The sequence below is a fragment of the Trichechus manatus genome, unplaced genomic scaffold (genome assembly GCF_000243295.1).
Source record: "Trichechus manatus latirostris isolate Lorelei unplaced genomic scaffold, TriManLat1.0 scaffold00003, whole genome shotgun sequence".
NCBI classification, from domain to species: Eukaryota; Metazoa; Chordata; class Mammalia; order Sirenia; family Trichechidae; genus Trichechus; species Trichechus manatus.
The window spans coordinates 17,334,142-17,354,926 of NW_004443939.1; the positions used below are offsets into that span (position 1 = coordinate 17,334,142).

Sequence of the window (20,785 nt, forward strand, 5' to 3'; positions counted from 1 at the left end):
CCTCCTCAGTAAAATGGAATAATAATAATAATTACTGCTTAATGCTCTTGTGAGGATTAAATGAGTTAATATGTGTAAAGTGTTTTACCACATTGTCTGGTACCTAGTAAGTATTTGATGGTAGCTATTATTGGTTCAATGTCAGTTACTGTGTCAGTCACTAAAGACGTGAATAGGATATGCTTGCCCTCAAAGAACTCAAAATTAAAGCATAAACTTGAGCTCACACTGTCCCATGGGGGAGGGAACAGAAAAATAAATCTGGAGGCTATTACAGTTCTCTATTAAAATAGAATTAATTTTTTGCCCTTGATAGATCATTACTAAGATATTCTAATCAACAAAGTAATTATTAAGCAGTCATTATTGATTCTTTCATGTAGATTACATATCACAGAATCAAAACTATGTTCTGGATCCCTCTGAGTTTTTCTGGGTATAAAAACACAATCTTTGTTTATCTCTGTGGTCACTTTCATTTAAGGCCAGTCTTCCTTTCTCCCGCTGGCTCAAGTTCTGACTGAATAACCAAGAATTATACCAGTGGAGGTGAGAGGCAGGCATAAATGTAAAAATCAATTGATTTCTCAGTAGCCAGGTCAGTCGGCTTCAGTCAAACAGCCTACACCCCAGCTCCTCTGACTCCAGGAAATCATTTTCTCTAAGTATGGAACTCAGCACACTTCTGGGTTCATTCAGAGTACAGCAGCTCAAAATGTGATGCTAGGTGTATCATGGCTTTCCTGTCTTACCAAACAAAAGAACATGAAATTCTATGGAAGCAGGAGAGAATTGAATTCACAATAAGGAGAAAGTTGACAAGATGGGTGTTAAATCTTCCAGAATGGCTGAGAAGTTTGTGGCATCTCTTTTTATTAAGATTTCTGAGAAAGGTATAGATACAATAGCAGAGAAATAGACATTAGCCCTTTATGAAGTTATCTCAGTTTTATGTGTCTTTGAGGTTATACTTTTGTGATTGCTGGTTAACTGTGTTGGACAGTGTTGGATTGATAATTGTTTTCACATTGTGCTATTAAAACTTGGAATTCTTTTTATATATTTTCGTCTTATTTTTCATAACTCAGATATATTTACTGTTTTTTTAATGTAAAAACTTGGTACATGACACCAAGACAGTCAGTTGGAAATCTAAAAATGTAATCAAACAAACGTTGTTTTTATATATATATATATATATATATATATCGTCAAATAATAATTTTGAATATTTTCTGCACTGAAAGTACATCTTGTTTTGGAATCCAGTAATATGCCTTACCTCTTCAAATTATTTTCCATTATCATTTTAGGTTCCTTACGTTTCTTATGTTGCTGTTCTTTAAGAAATTTAAAATAATTAAAAATAATCTCTTCCTTGAATACTTGCTTAATAATTACTCCTTTATTCCTCCAACTTGACTTTCCCATAGTAATCAAGAATCTTGATTAGTCAGGAGAATTTATAAGCTTTCCTAGCTAATGAATGCTAAAGTAAAATTCACTTCTGAATGCCAAATTACTTATCCTTAAAAAAGCAACAAGAAAGAAAATGAATTCTGAAAGTAAATTCTTAGATCTTTCAGCAGTAATGGGTAAAGTACCAAGCATTGCACTAAAATGTATGTGTAAAAGAATTAATGTTAAGCATTCACCTCCTCTGTTAGACGTTCATACTAAAATGTACTTAATATAAAAAGACATATTCTAGGTTACCAGCTCACAAACATCACTGCTTCCTTTGTGGAAAAGACATCTGGTGCTAGAATAAAGGTGAAAAAATGGGACTAAACAAGGAAGCAGGAGTATGGTTTTAAGATGGGAGGCTCCAGTGAGCATGCCCTCTCTCCTCCAAGCCTTTGAGGACTGAGAAATGATCATTATCACTTTAACTAAGAGGTCCTGATGCATCTCTCTCCGAAAGCTCATGATGATAATCTGCATGCAGAGCTCACTTTGAAGACCTTTTCAAATCTAGTGACTACACAGGCTACAGATACTTACTGGAATTTATCAAATGATTCATATTTAATGTAACTTAAAGATCCTAAAGCCCATACTCTTGATTTAGTAATGTAGAAAAGTAATAAATATTGGCTATATTCACCTGAACAAGCTTACTAAGCACCTGTGGCATAAAAGAAAATAAGCAATTCAATTATTTTGCCACAGAATTAGGAACCAGGTTCTTTTCCCCCCAATATTTCATATATTACATTTCTCTCCCTGGCATTGTTCAAAATCAAATGCTAGATAGAACTCCACTTTATATTTAAGTTGTGACTTCTTTTTCTTCTTGAGATTTTTCAGGATGAATTTTGTTCCCTAAAACGAGGGTTAAAATAATCTCTGCAAGCCACAGATAACGACAAATGTATTTAATGCGACCTTGCTCCAATATTAACATTTTCACAAACCGCAGTAGGCAAACCCCTACTGTTTTTTCATTATCCTTTCCAGCCGTGGCTGAAAGCCCAAACGATACTACTTTACCCGAGAGGTATTCTGTGCGTGTTCTCTACTTTAATCACATGCTTTCAGCACTATGAATCTTCGCCTGACAGATTATCTTCTCCACAGGCAGGCAGCCACATCCAGACCTTGATGGGATCTCAAAGCCTTCAGCATCGCAGCCGGGAACAGCAGCCATATGAAGGAAATATAAACAAAGTGACCATCCAGCAATTTCAGTCACCATTGCCTATTCAGATCCCCTCTTCACAGGCCACCCGGGGACCTCAGCCTGGACGGTGCTTAATTCAAACTAAAGGGCAAAGGAGTATGGATGGATACCCAGAGCAGGTAAGAGTTGTTTATAATTGATAAATATTCAGGAAATGTTTAGGAAAATCCAAAGAGTCCATGGTTTGCCTTCCTTCATTAACACAGTCTGGGACACAGTATCATTGTCACCATGTTGAATAAGGTGGAGCACTTGTATGTCTTATACACAAAGATATACAAATCTTTGTGAAGATTTTATCATTATCTTTGGTGGTTAAGGACCACAACATGTATGACATGATGGTTGGTGAAAAGCCCATTTCACATAAGGAAAAATTAATGAATCAGAATAGTTTTTCTAGTACTATCCTATACCCTCTCCTACTCACTCTCAATTCCAGTTGAGCTCTACAGCACAGCTTTTGAATGTTACAAAGAGCTTCAATGGATTAGGTGTGTTTACCAAGGCCTCTGGTGAAACTTACAGTGTGAAGAGTAATCAGTATTATTCCTGTCTATCAGTAGGAAGATATTTTTTTTAAGTTGAACCATACAGAGATAAATCCTTGCTTTGAAGAAAATGGTAAATAAGAAATGTCTCTGAAATGCTCCAAAAGCTACTGACAAATGCCCTGTAGCAAAAAATTGTTCCTTTTGGGCTATCTAAAAATAGAATTTGCTTTTCCAGTGTAGAACCAGTTTTTCTTCCTTAGGATCAGAAAATTGAATAGGATCTTGTCTACTGAATTATATAAGGCTCAGAAAGTAAGACATTAAGATCTCAATACTCTCATAAAATTAATTTCTCTCATTTCATACTTCAGATGCTTCTCTGATCATTAGGCAAAGCTCCCACTAACTTAACTAACTCCTTAATTTAGTTTATAAAGGTTTCACTTACTCAAAGATTCACGTATCACCCCACCTTATTTTCTAAACATATCAAACAAGATTATCTTCATTCTCTAGGGTTTTTTCCTTAATATTGTTAAAAGCCATTTATCATTTGGATTCCAACTGCTCTAGACATCTCCACTATTTCTTAATACCTTCCTTGAAGCTGAAATTACATCTTAATCATTCTCAGAATCATGGATATTGTTTCAGGAGAATACTCTTCCTCTTTTACCTTGATCTATGTCAAATGTTGGATTAAAGGTATAATAAACCAAACAGGTACCTTTAATAAGATAATGATGTCAGGTTTTTAATTCTCCAGAGTCAAAAGAGTTAATAAAGTTTTAAATTATGCTTTACCAAAGGCATTTTAGAAGGTTAAAAATTGTTCGTATCCCCTCCCAACAAATATAACATAAACCTGTTCTCTGATTTAGTTATTCCTATTAGTAGCTGTTGTTATTGTTAGCTGCCATAAAGTCAGCCCCCAACTCATGGGCGGCCCCATGTGTTACAGAGTAGAAGTGTTCCATAGGGTTTTCTTGGCTGTAATCGTAAAAGAAGCAGATCACTAGGCCTTTTCTTCTGTGGTACCAATTGGTGGGTTCGAACCACCAATCTTCTGGTTAGCAGTTGATTGCAAACCACTTCTACCTCCTAGGCTTATTCCTATTTCTGTTGTTGTTATTAGGTGCCGTTGAGTCAGTTCCGACTCATAGTGACCCTATGTACAACAGAACAAAACGCTGCCTGGTCCTGCGCCATCCTGTTAGTAGCTACATTTTTTTGTTTTCTTTCAGAATCAATGCATTTAAAAATACATTAAGATCAATATTTTTACCTACTTTGAATAGTAGGTTTAGTAGTAGGACGCAGTTACTCTGAATGCCCTAAATTTAAATGTCACTTTGACACTATTTCTCAAAAAATACATAGATTTTATAGTTTGACTAATGAGAGCGTTACACTAAGTTTTAAAGTTTTATGTGCTTACTGAATTTAAAATAGCATGATTTTTTTTCAGGGAATGTGTTTATAGTAGCTGTCAATGTTTTGTTTCACAGCTCTGACAACATTAGATGCCTTCCAAACTGAGGGGTGTGGCTATGTTAATGAAGGGACTTAGACACAATACCTTTTGCTTTCCTGGCTTCTTCTGCCTTGTCTTCAGGCTGAATAGTTTGGAATGCTGAGATAAAAACTTTGGAGGGAGCAGGAGAAAGCCTAAGGAACATTTAAACAATTAGCACTGGCCCAGAACTATGCGCCTCTCCCCTCCACCACTCAGTTATAAATCTTCAGAGAGTTTCCTATAACGTTTTTCAAAGTTCAGCGTATTTGTCCACTGCCTGTGGTGTGCTGGAGCGTGGCTCATCCTAGCCCATTATTGTGCACATCTCTTCCCAGCTCCACCTTCAATGACATCACATTGGTAGATTAAAATTGTGGGAATAATTATATCATGGACATCATCAAGCAGTACAAGCTAGGGCTCCCCCAGCCCCTAACCAGCTGTTAAACATCTTCCAATACACTACTGACTACATAGATTTGCTTATTTCTTTTTCTTTCCCGAACTTCTCCACTTCTTCATTTATCTCTATAGCATGAAAGGAAAGAGAATACTAAGACTAGCAATCAGAATTTAGAGTTCTCATATCGTGTTTACTTTTTTGTTTTTATTGTGGTAAATATCTATATAACAAAACACTTGCCATTTCAACATTTTTTTGTCATGCTTACTTTTGTTGGCTATGGGTCCTTGGCAAGTCATTAACTCTTCTGAGGTCTGTTTCTCTGCTTATAAAATGAGAATATTACTACCTACCAACAACATTCAAAAGATTTTTGTGAGAGTTAAATGATGTAATTCTACACACACACACACACAGTAAGCCTAAAACTAAGAATATATAAATAGAAGATGCAATATTTCAAATCACTGTATAAGCTAGAGCATGGAATACAAATATATAGTCTCATGAGATTCTCTGAGGCACTCACTCATTCTCCAATAAGTCCAAAGATAAGCTAAAGATTTTGAGAATTAAAGTACTGAAGGGACATTAATTATTATCAATCTCAACCTCCTTAGGTGACAGAATAAACAAGTAAACAAACAGAAAACAAATAAAAAAGAAGCTAAAAGAGGTTATGTAATTCACTCTTATAACAAAAATATTTCATATAGGAATGTAGTTTTCTAAATTACATTTCTTTTGAAAATTCACATTCTTCGTGTGTGTGTGTGTGTGTGTGTGTGTGTGTGTGTGTGTGTGTGTTAAAGCAAGAATTTTATTCCAAATTTCAGAAGGAAAAAATGGGGAAAATGATTTAAAACATCTAAAGACTGCATGAACTATCACATCAAAATTACAGATAAGTGATTTAAGGGCAAAGACCAATGAGGTAACTGAAAATTTCTAATATAGGTTTCAGGCATATAAATCAAAACACTGTGTTTTCATAAGGCATTTCTGGTGGTGCATGAAAAAAAACATAAAGAGAAAAACAAACTTCTGCTTAAATGATCAAAACAACAATGTTAAATTTGGTCAAATGCAACATGGAAAAAACCTAAATCACTCATAATTTTAAGGTGCGAGCAGATAACAAAAACGTAGCACAAAGAAAGATTATACAGCATGATAAAGCGTAATCATTTCTTTTAAAGTAAAACTTGAAAACTTAAAAAAAAAAAGTGCTTATTGAAATGCTACAGGTTAAAAAAAAATCTGATTACAACAAATGCACATTTTGTGATTTAGGAAAAAGAAACCTGAATAAAAAATAGAATAGTAAGGGACAACAATTACCATACGTTGAGTGCATGCTGTGCATTTGGCATTACTATATATATTTATCTTATGGAGCCCTGCTGGTGTGGTGGTTAAGAGTTTGGCTGCTAACCAAAAGGTCAGCACTTCAAATCCACCAGCTGCTCCTTGGAAACCCTGTGGGGACAGTTCTCTGTCCTATAGGGTCGCTATGAGTTGGAATAGACTCAACGGCAACAGGTTTTCTGGGTTTTTTTCTTTTTTTGGTTTATATATCTTACAAGCAGGCCTGGCTTCAGGGACTTGCAACCTGTGCAGTCCCACAGAGCCTTCCACTTAGAAGGTTCTTGTCCTGGTTTAAATGCTCTGCTGTCGCCATCTTGTAATTCTTAGTAAGTGTTGAACGAGAAGCCTTAAATTTTGATTTTGCTCTGGGCCCCACTGATTACTAGCTAGTCCTGCTTATACATACTATTTCATTTAATACTCACAACAATCTTATTCTCTTCTTTACAAATGAAGAAACCAAGGCTAAAACAAAAATAAGTAGATTGCATAAAGTATAATTGATCAGCAGCCCTGGTGGCGCAGTGGTTAGGTGATACAGCTGCTAACGAAAAGGTTGGCAGTTCAAATCCGCCAGCCACTCCTTGGAAATCCTATGACACAGTTCTACTCTGTCCTATAGGGTTGCTATGAGTCAGAATTGACTCAACAGCAACTGGTATAATTGATCAAGTAGGAATTTTAGCCTAGGTTTATCTGACCCAAAACTCAAGTTCTGTGTCCCAATCTTGCCATTAAATTAACTATGTGATCTCAGATGCTTGCCTGTTGTGATCAGTGCCCTCTTCTGTCAAATGGTATTAACTAAATCTGCTCTAGCTTCGATGCAGAGCTAAAGAACTGAATAAACGAAAAGTTTTATTAACAAAAGCACACCTCTGATCCCTTAAGGGAGCCTAAAGAAATAATGCATTTTTAATCTGATTAAAATAAGTTCCATATAACAATGAACATCTATAGTAAATGCTACCACTGGTGACACTGAATGAATTAGAATACATGTCATTTGTGATCTAGGCAGAGTTTTAACTTTGTATAAACATAAAGAAACAGTTAACTTTGATATTCCTTCTCAGTGATGAAATCCTCTAAACTTTCAAACCACCCATCACAATAAAACAGGTCAAAAATATCCAAGAATTCCAGGAACTAGTGTAAAGTTTAATGCACTTATTTTCACGTTTATTTTTCAGCGAGAATGAGTATCGAGTCTGTTTTCGACTCTAGGATTAAGTGAAATAAAATTTATGGAAGTGATTTTTAAACCAAAAAGTGCTACACAGATCCAAGGTATTAATTTCTGTAGACTAGAAATCTGATTTCTAACAATGGATGTTCTTTTTAACAAATTATCTGCAACAGAAAACCACGTGCATGTCACCTGAAGTTCACTATCAAGGGAGGTTACTTGCAAAAGATATTTTAATGCATGAATCCTTTGGATTATTGACAAACATAATTGAGGATAAGAGTCAGAGTTGTATGAAGTAGTGGAATGAAGAAAATAGTCAAAAATTGAAGGTTTGACTACCATCCCATGATACAAACTCTTGGCCATCATATCCATCCTGTTAGCTCTGCTCTTCATTCCCCAATCCAAGTGAAGAAATCTAAAGATCCTATTCATCGCATCTCCCCTTCACAATATAGTAATACAGTACTTTGTATCAGTTGTTCTCAACCTCAGCTGCACATTGAAATCTAGAGAGCTTTAAAAAACACTAATGCCTGGACCTTATCCCAAAGAAACTGGTAACATTAGTCTGGATGTAACATGGGCAATGGAATTTTTAAAAACTCCCCAGGTGAGTCTAGCATGTAACCAAAGTTAAGAACCACTGCTTTAGATATTCTGTAGTTCAACAAATTCCTTTATTAGGTAATAATTATATACACCTTCTCTCTTATCGACTGTCTACATTTCACATTTACAACAATAGTAAAAAATCTACTATCTGACTATTTTGCGCATTAATGACTTACTTCTGGCAGTAATGAACGCCGAGGTGTGAGGCAAGAATAACACTAGCTGTGATGATTAAAGTTATGTGTCAGCTTGGCTGGGCCATGATTCTCAGTGGTTTGGCACTTATGTATTGATGTAATTCGGCAGTTATATAATGGTGTGATCTGATTTTGTGATCTGATGTGGTCATGCCCCTTTTTCCCATAATGCCAATTTTGCATGATGACCTGGTGTTTAGAACCTAACCATATCGATAAGTGAGAAGTGGGTGTATTTTTATTATCACTACTTAAAAGTATACATAAATGGTCCATGACTTGTTGAATACTGTCAAAAGAAACATTAATTTGTCTTTTACCTTTTGCAAATGTACAGTCCAAGACAGAATATATCTGAATGCAGAGTATATAGATGCTGAAGTAGAAATAGGAAGTAAAATCACCAGCATGCCACGGCCTCCACCAGACTGAGCCCAGTACAACTAGTTGGTGCCCGGCTACCACCACTGACTGCTCTGACAGGGATCACAACAGAGGGTACTGGACAGAGCTGGAGAAAAACATAGAACAAAATTCTAACTCACAAAAAAAGACCAGACTTGCTGGCCTGACAGAGACTGGAGAAGACCCAAGAGTATGGCCCCCGGACACCCTTGTAGCTCAGTGGTGAAGTCACTCCCAAGGTTCACCCTTCAGCCAGAGATTAAACAGCCCCATAAAACAAAACGAGACTAATGGGGCACATCAGCCCAGAGACAGGGACTAGAAGGCAGGAGAGGACAGGAAAGCTAGCAATAGGGGACCCAAGGTCGAGAAGGGAGAGTGTTGACACCTTGTGGGGTTGTTAACCAATGTCATAAAATAATATGTGTACTGTTTGATGAGAAACTATTTGCTCTATAAACCTTCGTTTAAAGTACAATTAAAAAAAAATTTTTTTTAAAACACCAGCATAATGCTTAGAACCTGTCAAAACTCTTTCATGTGTACTAACTGATTTAGTCTCATCAATAATGCTGTGATACAGGTAGAGCAGTTTCCATTTTATTGATTAGAAAACTAAGACTCAGTGAAGTTGTGTCTTGCCTGGGATCACAAATAATTTAGAAGCTGAACTGAACTTGGAACCCAGTCCTCATGAATCCACAACATTACATGTTGCAGCCTGCTGCGCTATAGCCAAATACACAAGTCAAGAGAAAGGCCACATTGAAAGAGTAAAACAATGGAGAAATATATCTCCAGTCCATGTCTAGCCCAGACAAGAGGCCATCCTCACTAACTGACCGAACTTATCAGAATGGTGGCACTCCATAGCTGCCTCCTACCATGTGAACTGAAGTCTGTGCCGGAAAGAACTTGTAAGATCATAGTAAAGTCAGCCTCTGTGAGTTATACAAACTGATGGGTATCCATCATATTCAAGAAAAAAACAAAGCTCCCAAATCCTCCCAGAAGGAGATGCTAGGAAGACATCATTTGAATATTTAACAATTTGTGGAGTACAAGAGCAGCTAAGAAACAATTTCAGACATTTCTTTAGACCAGAAACTCTGGTCAGCTGCCTGAAAGGCTCGCAAGTTTCCAGGTGAGGCTTTCATTCATTGGAGCCAGTTGAGGGAAACTACATTATACCGAGTGCTTGATATGAGAAGACAAAAGAAATTGGAAAGATTTTTTTTTTAACTTAAATCATAGGTTATTTAGTTAAAAGGAAATCATTTAATAAAAGTAGTTAGAAAATAAGTATTAAAATGATTTTAAATGTATGTTACTTACTCAAATGACTTCAAGAACACACCATACCTCATCTTGCCCCACTTATAAAGTATGGCTATCAGTAAATGTTTTCCCCATAGAATGTTATTCTTCAGTCATCAAAATGATGTTATATAATACTGAAACTGTGAATTTATGATTCATAGTTTGATGCAAATAATGTGTACCTCAACACCACAAATTGTAACAATTGACTTTACAAGCTGAGTGTGGTCACATAGTAGAGTGCAGTAAACATTGCAGTGGGAATCAGAAGGCCCTCGGTCACTGTTTCACTAAATATCTGCAAGATCTTGTTGATTTACTTAATGTATAAAATAAAGGAAATAAAATAAATAATCATGGAAATGAAATAAATAGTCTTTAAAATTTTTTTCCAGACTAAAAAGGTATGTGAGTTTTAGTTCCTAAATATGCAGATACAGAGTTGGCTTATTTTTTCTGAAAGACCTAGAAACTACTACATCAGGGAATTTTATTCATCTGTCTTAATATTATTAGTATGTGTTTTCAAAAGACTTAAATAGGGCATTTATCTGGACTTTCATCTCTCATTCACAATAGGAAAAGGTATGAAAGTAAACAAGGGTCAATATTTCAAAAATATTAATTACTCTTGAGTATTAACATTTATTTATTTTATAATAATTATTACTTTTTGACCTTGTTACACAGGCTCATTAGAAACTGTGGAAAATTCAGAGAAGGTTTATATAGATTTTGTTCAGCTATGTAGTGCCTATAATGTAATCACAACAAAAAACACCAGTACCTTATAGTAGTATAGTGCTCTTCAAGTACTGTTACATAACAACTCATAAGACTAGGAGCTAAAAGTAGCAGTATGTTTAATTTTTTTATTATTGTAAATATATGTGCTAAAACATTTGCCATTTCAACATTTTCATATGTACAATCTACCCATTTAAAAAAAAAACATTGCTGTTAAGTCAATTCTGACTCATACGGACCCTACAGGACAGAGTAGAACTGCCCCGTAGGGTTTCCAAGAAGCAGCTAGTGGATTTGAACTGCTGACCTTTTGGTTAGCAGCCAGATGCTTAACTACTGCACCACCAGGGCCCCTGTGCAATTTAGTGACATTAATTATGATTATCATGTTGTTCAACAATCACCATTATATCCGTTTCCAATTTTTTCCATCACCTTTAACAGAAGCTGAGTGTCAAGTTTAATTTAAATACCATGAAGCACTCTTTCTGCTTCTGTCAAGACCCATAATTAAACCTCCATCCTCGTCTCATTTGCCTCTCAGCCACCTGGCTTGACTGAGCTCTTTGCTGAAACATTCTTTTTACTTGACTACCATTATTCTACTGGTTTCCCTCCTAACACGCTAGCCATTTTTCTCAGTTTCTTTTCTTTGCTCATCTCTCTTCTCTTCCTGACTCTAAATATGGGAGTGATTCAGCATTCGGGCCTTGGGCTTCTTCTTTTCTCTAGCCACACTATCCCCCCAGGATTATCTCATTCACTTCCAGGCTGGATGATTCTGAAATTTATATCTCTAGCACTGGCTTCTCCTCTGAACTCCATATGTATATATGCAATGGACTTCTCAAAGTTAGCGTAGTCAAAAGGAACTCTTGATTTCCTGTCCCGTCGCTAGCAAGCATACTTTGCCCCAGACTTCCCCATTTCAGTTAATAGTCCTTCTACTGCTCTGGATGAAAATCCTAGATAATCATCCAGTCATCCTTGGTTCTCCTTTCTTACAGGCCGTATACAATCCACAGCAATTGCATCAAAATATATCCTGAATCCACCACTTCTCATCATCTGCATTGTTACCACCCTAGTCAGCCATCACCTCACCCTTAACTATTTTAATTGCCTCCTAGTTGCTTTCTCTTATTCCCTTCAGTCTATTCTCTACTTCCAGAGTGATCTTTTTAAAACATAAATCAGATCATGTCACACTTCTCCTTTAAAAGCTTTCAAAATTTCTGAATAAATTCTAAATCCTTACTATGGCCCCTGCCTAACTTTCCTTCCACTCTTTCCTTAGCTATTTCTCTCTAGTCACGATGATATTGTTGTGAATGCTGTTTTAACAGCCTTATTACCTGTTTAAATTGCACAATTAAATGATTTTTAGTAGATTTATACCATTTTGCAGCCATTGTCATCATAATCGTATTAAAACATCATTTCCAAAGTGGTTGCAACATATTACATTCTCACCAGCAATGAGTGAGGGTTCCAATTTCTCCATTTTCTCACTTGTTATTTTCTGTCTTTTTTATTATAGCTATCCTAGTGGGGTAGCCCTGGTGGCATAGTAGTTAAGAGCTCGGCTGCTAACCAAAATGTTGTCAGTTCGAATCAGCGAGCTGGTCCTTGGAAACCCTATGGGGCAGTTGTACTCTGTCCAATAGGGTCAATATGAGTCAGAATTGACTCAATGGCAATGGGTTTGGGTTTTTTTTTTTTCCCCCTTTCTTTTCTTTTCTTTTTTTTTCTTTTTGGTATGCTAGTGGGTGCGAAGTAGTATCACATTGTGGTTTTGATTTGTATTTCTCTAATGATTAATGGTGTTGAGCATCTTTTCATGTGTTTATTAGCCATTTATATATCTTCTTTGGAGAAATGTTTATTCAAATCCTTTGCCCAATTTTTAATTGAGTTATTTCTCTTTATTATTGAATTGTAAAAGGTCTTTAAATATTCTGGATATAAGACTCTTGAAGATATATGACTTGCAAATATTTTCTCCCATTTTGTGGGTTGTCTTTTCAATTTCTTGATGGTATCCTTTGATGCACAAAAGTCTTTAATTTTGATCAAGGCCAATCTTTTATCACTTTTGGTTATATAGATAAGAAATTGCTACCTAACCCAAAACCACAAAGATTTGCTTCTGTGTTTTCTTCTAAGAGTTTTATAGTTTTAGCTCTTATGTTTAGGTCTACAATCTACTTTGAGTTAATTTTTGTGTATAGTATAAGGTAGGGGTACAAATGCATTCTTTTGCATGTGGATATCCGGTTGTCCAGCAGCATTTGTTGAAAAGACTAATCTTTCCTCATTGAATTATCTTGGACTGGTTGTTGAAAATCAACTGGCCATAAGTGTTAGAATTTATTTCTGAACTCTCAATTCCATTCCATTGATCTATATGTCTATCCTTATGTTATCTTATTGTTTCTTTTATTATTATTATAAATATTTTATTGTGTTTTAGGTGAAGCCTTACAGAGCAAAACAGATTCCCATACAATGATTTGTACACAGAATGCTCCAAGACCTTGGTCTCAGCCTCCTCAATGTGTCAGCAATCTCTCCATTTCCACCGTGGGTTCCCCATTACCTTTCATCTGGTCTTCCTACCCGTTTCTGCCTTCTCGTCTTTGCTTTTGGGCAGATGTTGCCCTTTTGGTCTCATATAATTAACTCTTCTAAGGAGCTCATTCCTCTTGGATATTATTGTTTATTTTGTAGGCCTGTCTATTGTTTGGCTGAAAGGCGGTCTCTAGGAATAGCTTCAATTCTGTGTTAGAAAGGTGTCTTTGGGACATAGTGTCGAGGGTTCCTCCAGTTTCTATCAGACCAGTAAGTTTGGTCTTTTTTATGGATTTGATTTTTGTTCTACATTTTTCTCCCACTTGCCTGGGACCCTCTGTTATGATCCCAGTCAGAACAGTCTGTAGTAGTAGCTGGGCACCATCTAGTTCTTCCGGTCTTGGGGTCATGTAGGCTGTGGTTCCTGTGATCCATTAGTGCTTTAGATGAATTGTTCCCTTGTCTCTTTGGTTTTATTCATTCTCTTTTACTCTGAACAAGATGAGACCGGTGGAGTATCTTAGATAGCCACTCACAAGCTTTTAAGACCCCAGACAGTAATCGCTAAAGTAAGATGTAGAACATTGTCTTTATGAACTATGTTATGCCAGTTGCCCTGAGTCTATGGTCCTTAGTGTCCAAGCCTAGTAACTTTGCCCTGTGAGGAGTTTGGTTATGTCTAGGAAGTTTCCATGAGTGTGCCCCTTCTGTGTTTTATTGTCTGTATAATCTTGTTGTTTTTTTGAACTTATAAAGACCCACTCATCTTTAGGGCATTAACAATTGCTGTTACTTCTTCTTGGAATAGTTTTCCCATTGTTCCTAGTGTGTATCACTTGATCTTTTACATCATTCACTTTTCTGGTTAAATGTCACATCTCTAGAGAGGCCTTTCTTGTGTCCTTTACCTAAAGTAGCTCCTCACTCCCATTTCATAGCTCTATACCACCTTTCCTGCTTTGTTTTTTACGGCTCATCTCACTATCTGAAATTATTTGTTTGTTGTTTACATGTTTACTGTCTGTCTTCCCCATTAGAATGCAAGTTCCATGAGTCAAGGATTTTTATCTGTCTGGTATAGTGCCTGGCACTTAGCAGGGAATCAATAAATATTTGTGGAGTTAATGGTTGAATCGTGATTTCTACAAAAATTTTCATTTTCAACACTGAAATAGTTATTTCAAAGTAGTTGATTATATAACTGAAGCATTCTTTTAAAAAACTGGTATTCCTTCTGATAGTTCATCATGTGTTTCAACAAGGAGCCATCACTGCTTTTGAGAATACGTATTTGAGAGTACTTTTGGTTGCACATGCACATTAACTCATCCATTAATTCAGTCAACCAAAAGTTACTTGAGTGCTAGTTACGTGCCAGCATTGTTCTAGATAGTCGATGAAGATAATATAATAAACATAAAGAAGTAATTCAGATGTCCTACTTGCATAAAAATCCATGAGGATACCTGTTCATCAGAGCTTCTTTATAAGTGTTCTCAGGGTTCAGGCCTGGACATGGCCTTAGAAGTGAAACTTTCTTGGTTACAAGGTTCTTTCTTGATGCTTCAGCAATTAACAGCTCTCCGATAAATCAAGACCTTACCTTGAATTTACACAGTATAGAACATTTGAGATTCTGTTTGTTTCAGTTCCCAAGGGAATTTTCAAACAAGTGTATAATTGGTTTTCTTTTTATAATAAACTGTAATAGAAAATTATTTTATATTTGCAAATAAGCAAATTTCTCCTAATTTCTTATCGACCAGGAACCTTGATCACAAGTGACTCAGCCCAATTGGATATAAACAAAATGATAATTTATTTGGTTCACATATGCTGAAAGTCCAGGGATAAGACAGGCTTCAGATAAAGCTTAATGCTGGGCTCAGTGGAAGTTCTGGCTCCTCTCTTCATCACTTGATATTGTTTCCTCTCGGTTAGTTTCTCTTTCAGCAAGACTTTCCCATCATAGTAGAAAAATAGCTGTAGGAACTCCAGACTATTTCATAGTTAAAATTAGCAAGAAGGTACAAGAGTCTCTTTAGTGGAAATTTTTTTGTAGTCATGCCATTTCTCCTTTTTGATTGGGTTACCTATTCATCTATAAACAGTTGCATTTTTAGGGAGATACAATGCTTTCCTTTAGACCTAGGTAAAGTGCCTCAACCAATACATACAGGCTGAGATCAGGGGAGTGGGTGTTATTCAAAGAGAAATTGAAGTAGAGCCACCAGAAAGAAGAATGGATCCTTGGCAGTAAAAATAGCAAGTATCCACTGAAAGCCTTATAATATGTCTCAGTCATCTGGTGCTGCTCCAACAGAAATACCACAAGTGGATGGCTTTAACAAAGAGAAGTTTATTCTCTCACAGTCCGGTAGGCTACAAGTCCAAATTCAGGGCATCAGCTCCAGGAGAAGGCTTTCTCTCTGTCAGCTCTGGAGGAAGGTCCTTGTGATACATCAGTCTTACCTTGGTCTGGGAGCATCTCAGTGCAGGAAACTCAGGTCCAGAGGACACGCTCTGTTTCCGGCACTGCTTTCTTGGTGGTGTGAGGTTCCTGTGTTTCTCTGCTCACTTCTCTCTTTTATATGTCAAAAGAGATTGCATTAAGACACTATCTAATCTTGTCAACCTCATCAGTATAACCTCATCACAGTGATAGAATTTACAACACATAAGGAGATCACATATAATCTCATCATAGTGATAGAGTTTACAACACATAAGGAAATCACATCAGATTACACTCATACAACACTGGGAATCATGACCCAGCCAAGCTGACAGATATTTTTGGGGGACACAACTCAATCCATGATGTAATATATGCTGCTAGGAAAAAGAAGGGTCACTAGAGCATGCCATGGTCAATTACTTCGTTACAGCATCACCAGGTATTTTCTTGCAATGCTCCTCACTAATTCTGAATCAACTCTGCCCTTACACAGGTGCTCATGTATGTGCACAAGCACGCGCGTGCACACACACACACACACACACACACACACATAGCCATTTCCTTTGTTCCTGCTACTAGGTTTTAGGGCATTGTGGGACCAAGTCAGAACCCTGTCTTCTATAGATTGTGACTCACAAGGCCTCACACTGCTAAGTAATGATCCATTCTTTCATGACGGTCTCTCTAAAACAAGACCCAGCATTTTAATTAGAACAAGATTTAACACAGACTAGAAGTATCAAGTAAAGCCTAATAATGGAAAGACACTCTGAACGAAGCAAATTCGCTGTTGACATCTACGCTTTTGCTTATGTCTTCAGCCAGAAATTTCATTCTTTGAAATCAGTCTCTTAAAAGAAAATTGAAATACCAGTTCTCATTAGATAAGTGATTCAGCAATCTCCTAGACCTGACCTTTTCGGAGAACATTACATTTCCTCTTTGCTAATCCCCTCTAGTTTAATTCAGACTGCTTCTTGTCTGCGAGGTAATCTCTCTGATTTTATGGCCTCTTTGGGCCTTTACAGGCAGGTGGAATTCTTTACACGAGAGAAGAATATTGCCTCTGACATGCTTTATGAGACACAACAGTCACAACACAACCTATTAGCCATGCTATACCATGCCCAAGGGTAGTCAAGCTTCAGATTGGAATTTATGGCTCTTAGTCACATTTATAAAACCACAGTGTCATCTTTATTATTTCTGTTATTAAAAATATATTGAAGCAGTTCTTCATATCCTTGGCACATATGAAATTTGTTTCCCTTAGATTTATTAGTGTTTTCTAGATTGACAATAATATAAAATAGATATAGCTGCTACCTTGAAAAAGAATCACAGGAAACTACTCTCAGAAATTTAATTTGATATGAAATCTGTTGCATTTGTTTCCTTTTGGTCTTTACAGTGGTCTAGCCTATCCTATGGAAACCCTGGTTGCGTAGTGGTTAAGTGCTATGGCTGCTAACCAAAAGGTTGGCAGTTTGAATCCACAAGTCGCTCCTTGAAAACTCTATGGGGTGGTTCTACCCTGTCCTGTAGGGTTGCTATGAATCAGAATCAACTTGATGACAGTGGGTTTGGTTTTTTGTGTTTGGTTTTTTGTTTTTGTTTTTTTTACCCTGTCCTATAGGGTCGCTAGGAGTCAGAATCAATTCCATGACAATGGGTTTTGTTTTGGAGAAAGCTGGAAGTGCATATACCTTTTACATGTTACATTGTTCAATATAAAATTTACACATGAGAGAGATTCAATCCAAATTTTAAATAATTCAACTGAAAACACATAGATATGTGGGAAAAAAACAAAGATAAAATGTTTTAATCATATCGGTTATATTCTTCTCACTTTCAGTTAATCAATAGTAACAAAAATGATGTATTGAATAAAGCTAAAATATCCCTTCCAGCTACATCAAGCTATAATATGTTCATATCCATAAACTGTGATCCATATAAATACAAAACTGTAGTTGCTACCACATTATGATAACTAGTTTTGACAAATATGGCTCAATTAGAGGAAAAGTTGTAATTAAACAGATCTATAATAAAAATATGGGTGAGTACTTATGGTAATTGCATTTATCCATTATTCAGAAATTATTCATTAATTACTACAAAAATCACATTAGTGGATAGTTTTTTTTACCCTTGTGTTGTAAGTAAGCTATATGTTAAACGTTATATTTACTATTATGAAATATGACAGTGAATTAAAGTAGTCCTATTAAACAGCCAAGCCTAGTTAATACAGGTTCCAGTGACTCACAATATGTGATAATTAAGTCAGGAACAGGACTCTAGTTTGACTTGAACTATCTAAGAGAAAACAATTAAAGGCACCTTGAACATTAACATATCAATAATATTTGGGACATTTAATTTGCCCATAAGCAAATTAATAGGCTAAGCAAGATTGCTGAGGAAAACATTAAGCTACTTAAGAAAGCAAATGGTTCCAAGCATCTGTAAGAACTCATCCAGTATATGTTTATATAAATACAAAATATATACTAATGCATTCTTTTGATTTTTTTCTTAACTGTGAATATTTTGCCTGCTAACCTCTGGTAACACTTGGCTCACCTAGTTCCAGTACTTATTCTGTCCTTAAAAGTTCTAATATGGTTTTTGGATTGTTGTTAGTTTTTTGTTTTGTTTTGTTTTTAATAACCAAAGTGTATGCTGCTTGTGTATCACAAATCTTTTAATCATCTGGGGTCACCCTGTTCCACTTTACATGAAAAACTAGCATTTTCACCATTGTTCACACACATATCCCCAGCTCAGGCTCATCAAGAACTCTTATGTTTAACAGACTTTAAATGATGATTTGGAGTATTGGGGAGGCAATACAACACAGAACTCTACCCCTCACGGTCCTAAAAATGTATTGGCTGTTCCTTGTCAAAAACAATTTCTTACTGGTTGTGTCCCCTCACCCCCTATTCCAAGCTGAGCTACCACCATATTCTTGACCTCTTTCTGTAACTAGACTTCTTCACAGTGTCTCCTCTTTCTTTTAAGGCCCGTAACTCCCTCTCTAGGAGCTGCAGCCAAACGTGTAACTCTATTATACTGAGAAATTCATTTTTCTTTTGTTTCTCACTATCAAACTATGGCCAGAAGTACTCTCCTTTCTCAAACTAAAGAACCTGCTATTTATAAACTGTAGAATTGTGAGGATGAATTGTGGTACTCTCCTAGAAAGCAGGGGCAACTATTTAAATAGCCGTTTTTCCCTCACACTATATTTGAAAGTTTTCTTTCATTTATTCATATAGTTCTTTCTAACTCATCTGAATACAGGTGCATTTATGATAGATAGCTAAAATAATGCACAAACTTTTAACTGTTTATAAGATTTTATATTTTTAAAAACTATTAACCAAAATTTAGTACACACCGTAATGAGTAAGTACTGACTAATGTTTGCTTGCCTAATTAATTTCAAGTTAGTTTCAATCGTATCTGATGCCTATAGAAACACTAAACATTTTGTCAATGTTTATACTCTATGTCTTTTTACACCAAGTCAACGTGGGCTAACCCTGAGAACTTACCAGAGGATTGTGACTCTTTTCTATGGGGATGCAGTTATTTGAAGGTATTCTCTTTGTTTCAGACATTTGACTACCTTTTTTATATATTTCTTTACATAGTTTTGTGTGAGAATAGAAAAGAACCCTGGCCTTGGATTTAGTATCAGTGGTGGAATTAGTGGACAAGGAAATCCATTCAAACCTTCTGACAAGGTAAGAAGTGAATTTCTTATTGACAATTTTAATTAGAAAAACACCATCTTCCACTGAGGCAACAAAGGTTAGTCAGAAAAAAATTTAAGTATTTTTACTGTGCTTTAATAAACTAGCTATGAAGCCAATTAGAAACTTCTTCAGCACAGGGAAATAAGAATTCACTGCAGTGCTTGACAAACCGTAAGAATAAGAAAAAATATATGTAAGCATTCTATTTGAAAGAAAAAGTATATTTTTTACCTCACAAGTGCATATGTTTGTAAAGAAAGCTGTATGGCCAATTTCTAACAAGTTGTTTCCAAGGTTTACTTGTAAATCACTTCTTTGGGTAAAAGTTTTTCTCATAGCAACAGTGATAGTGGTTCAATGCCAGGGCCCACTGACTGACATCTCTCTAACTCATTGTGTTCCTAAAGTGAAGTATTTCAACAATAGAATTGTAGAACTGAAAACCACAGATAGCAAATTTCTACGAAAAAATCAAGAGTTAGCAATGGCAGAAGAATCAGTCCTTCCTTCCCATGCTCATCTCTGCTAGTCAAACCATGGGATAAAGGTACGCTACCACCTCAAATCTAACCTCAACCACTACCTGGACATCCAACATGCTGCCCATGCTCACGTGTGGCCTGCCTCATTCCAGTGTGGGCCATCTGAAATTTTTATTTAAAAAAAACTGTAACCTGAGCTATATAACCTGCCCTGATACCATCAGTGTTTAATGTTCTCAGTGTTGAATCAATTACTAATTATAATTCAATGATGATTGAAGCTATCTACTTTCAACCTTATCAAATTTAATTGTATTAAGTGACATCATAAAACTTTAGGTGATGAAGAAAGAAATTAAATATGAATAAAACATCTGCAAGCTCTCAACTTTCCTTTGAGTCACAACCTGATCCTAACCTTTTTAACTCACCACTGTGAGAAAAAATAAACCACAAATCAATTTCCGATTATGAGACCTGTTTCTCTAAAAAATCTTGATACCTCTCCTCTGCAGATTTCTGTACCTGAAGCAGAGCCTTTAATTCCTTGTTTTCCTC

General features: G+C 36.1%; 1 protein-coding gene across 2 annotated transcripts in view; it reads left to right on the plus strand.

The window, feature by feature from the left end:
- Nucleotides 1-20,785, plus strand: part of LRRC7 (leucine rich repeat containing 7) — a 348,184-nt gene that overhangs the window by 303,129 nt on the left and 24,270 nt on the right. For both annotated transcript variants that reach the window (XM_023730981.1, XM_023730986.1), the window contains 2 exons: nt 2,581-2,802; nt 19,641-19,733. In XM_023730981.1, the coding sequence (XP_023586749.1) occupies nt 2,581-2,802; nt 19,641-19,733 (315 nt within the window). The remainder of the gene's footprint in view (nt 1-2,580; nt 2,803-19,640; nt 19,734-20,785) is intronic.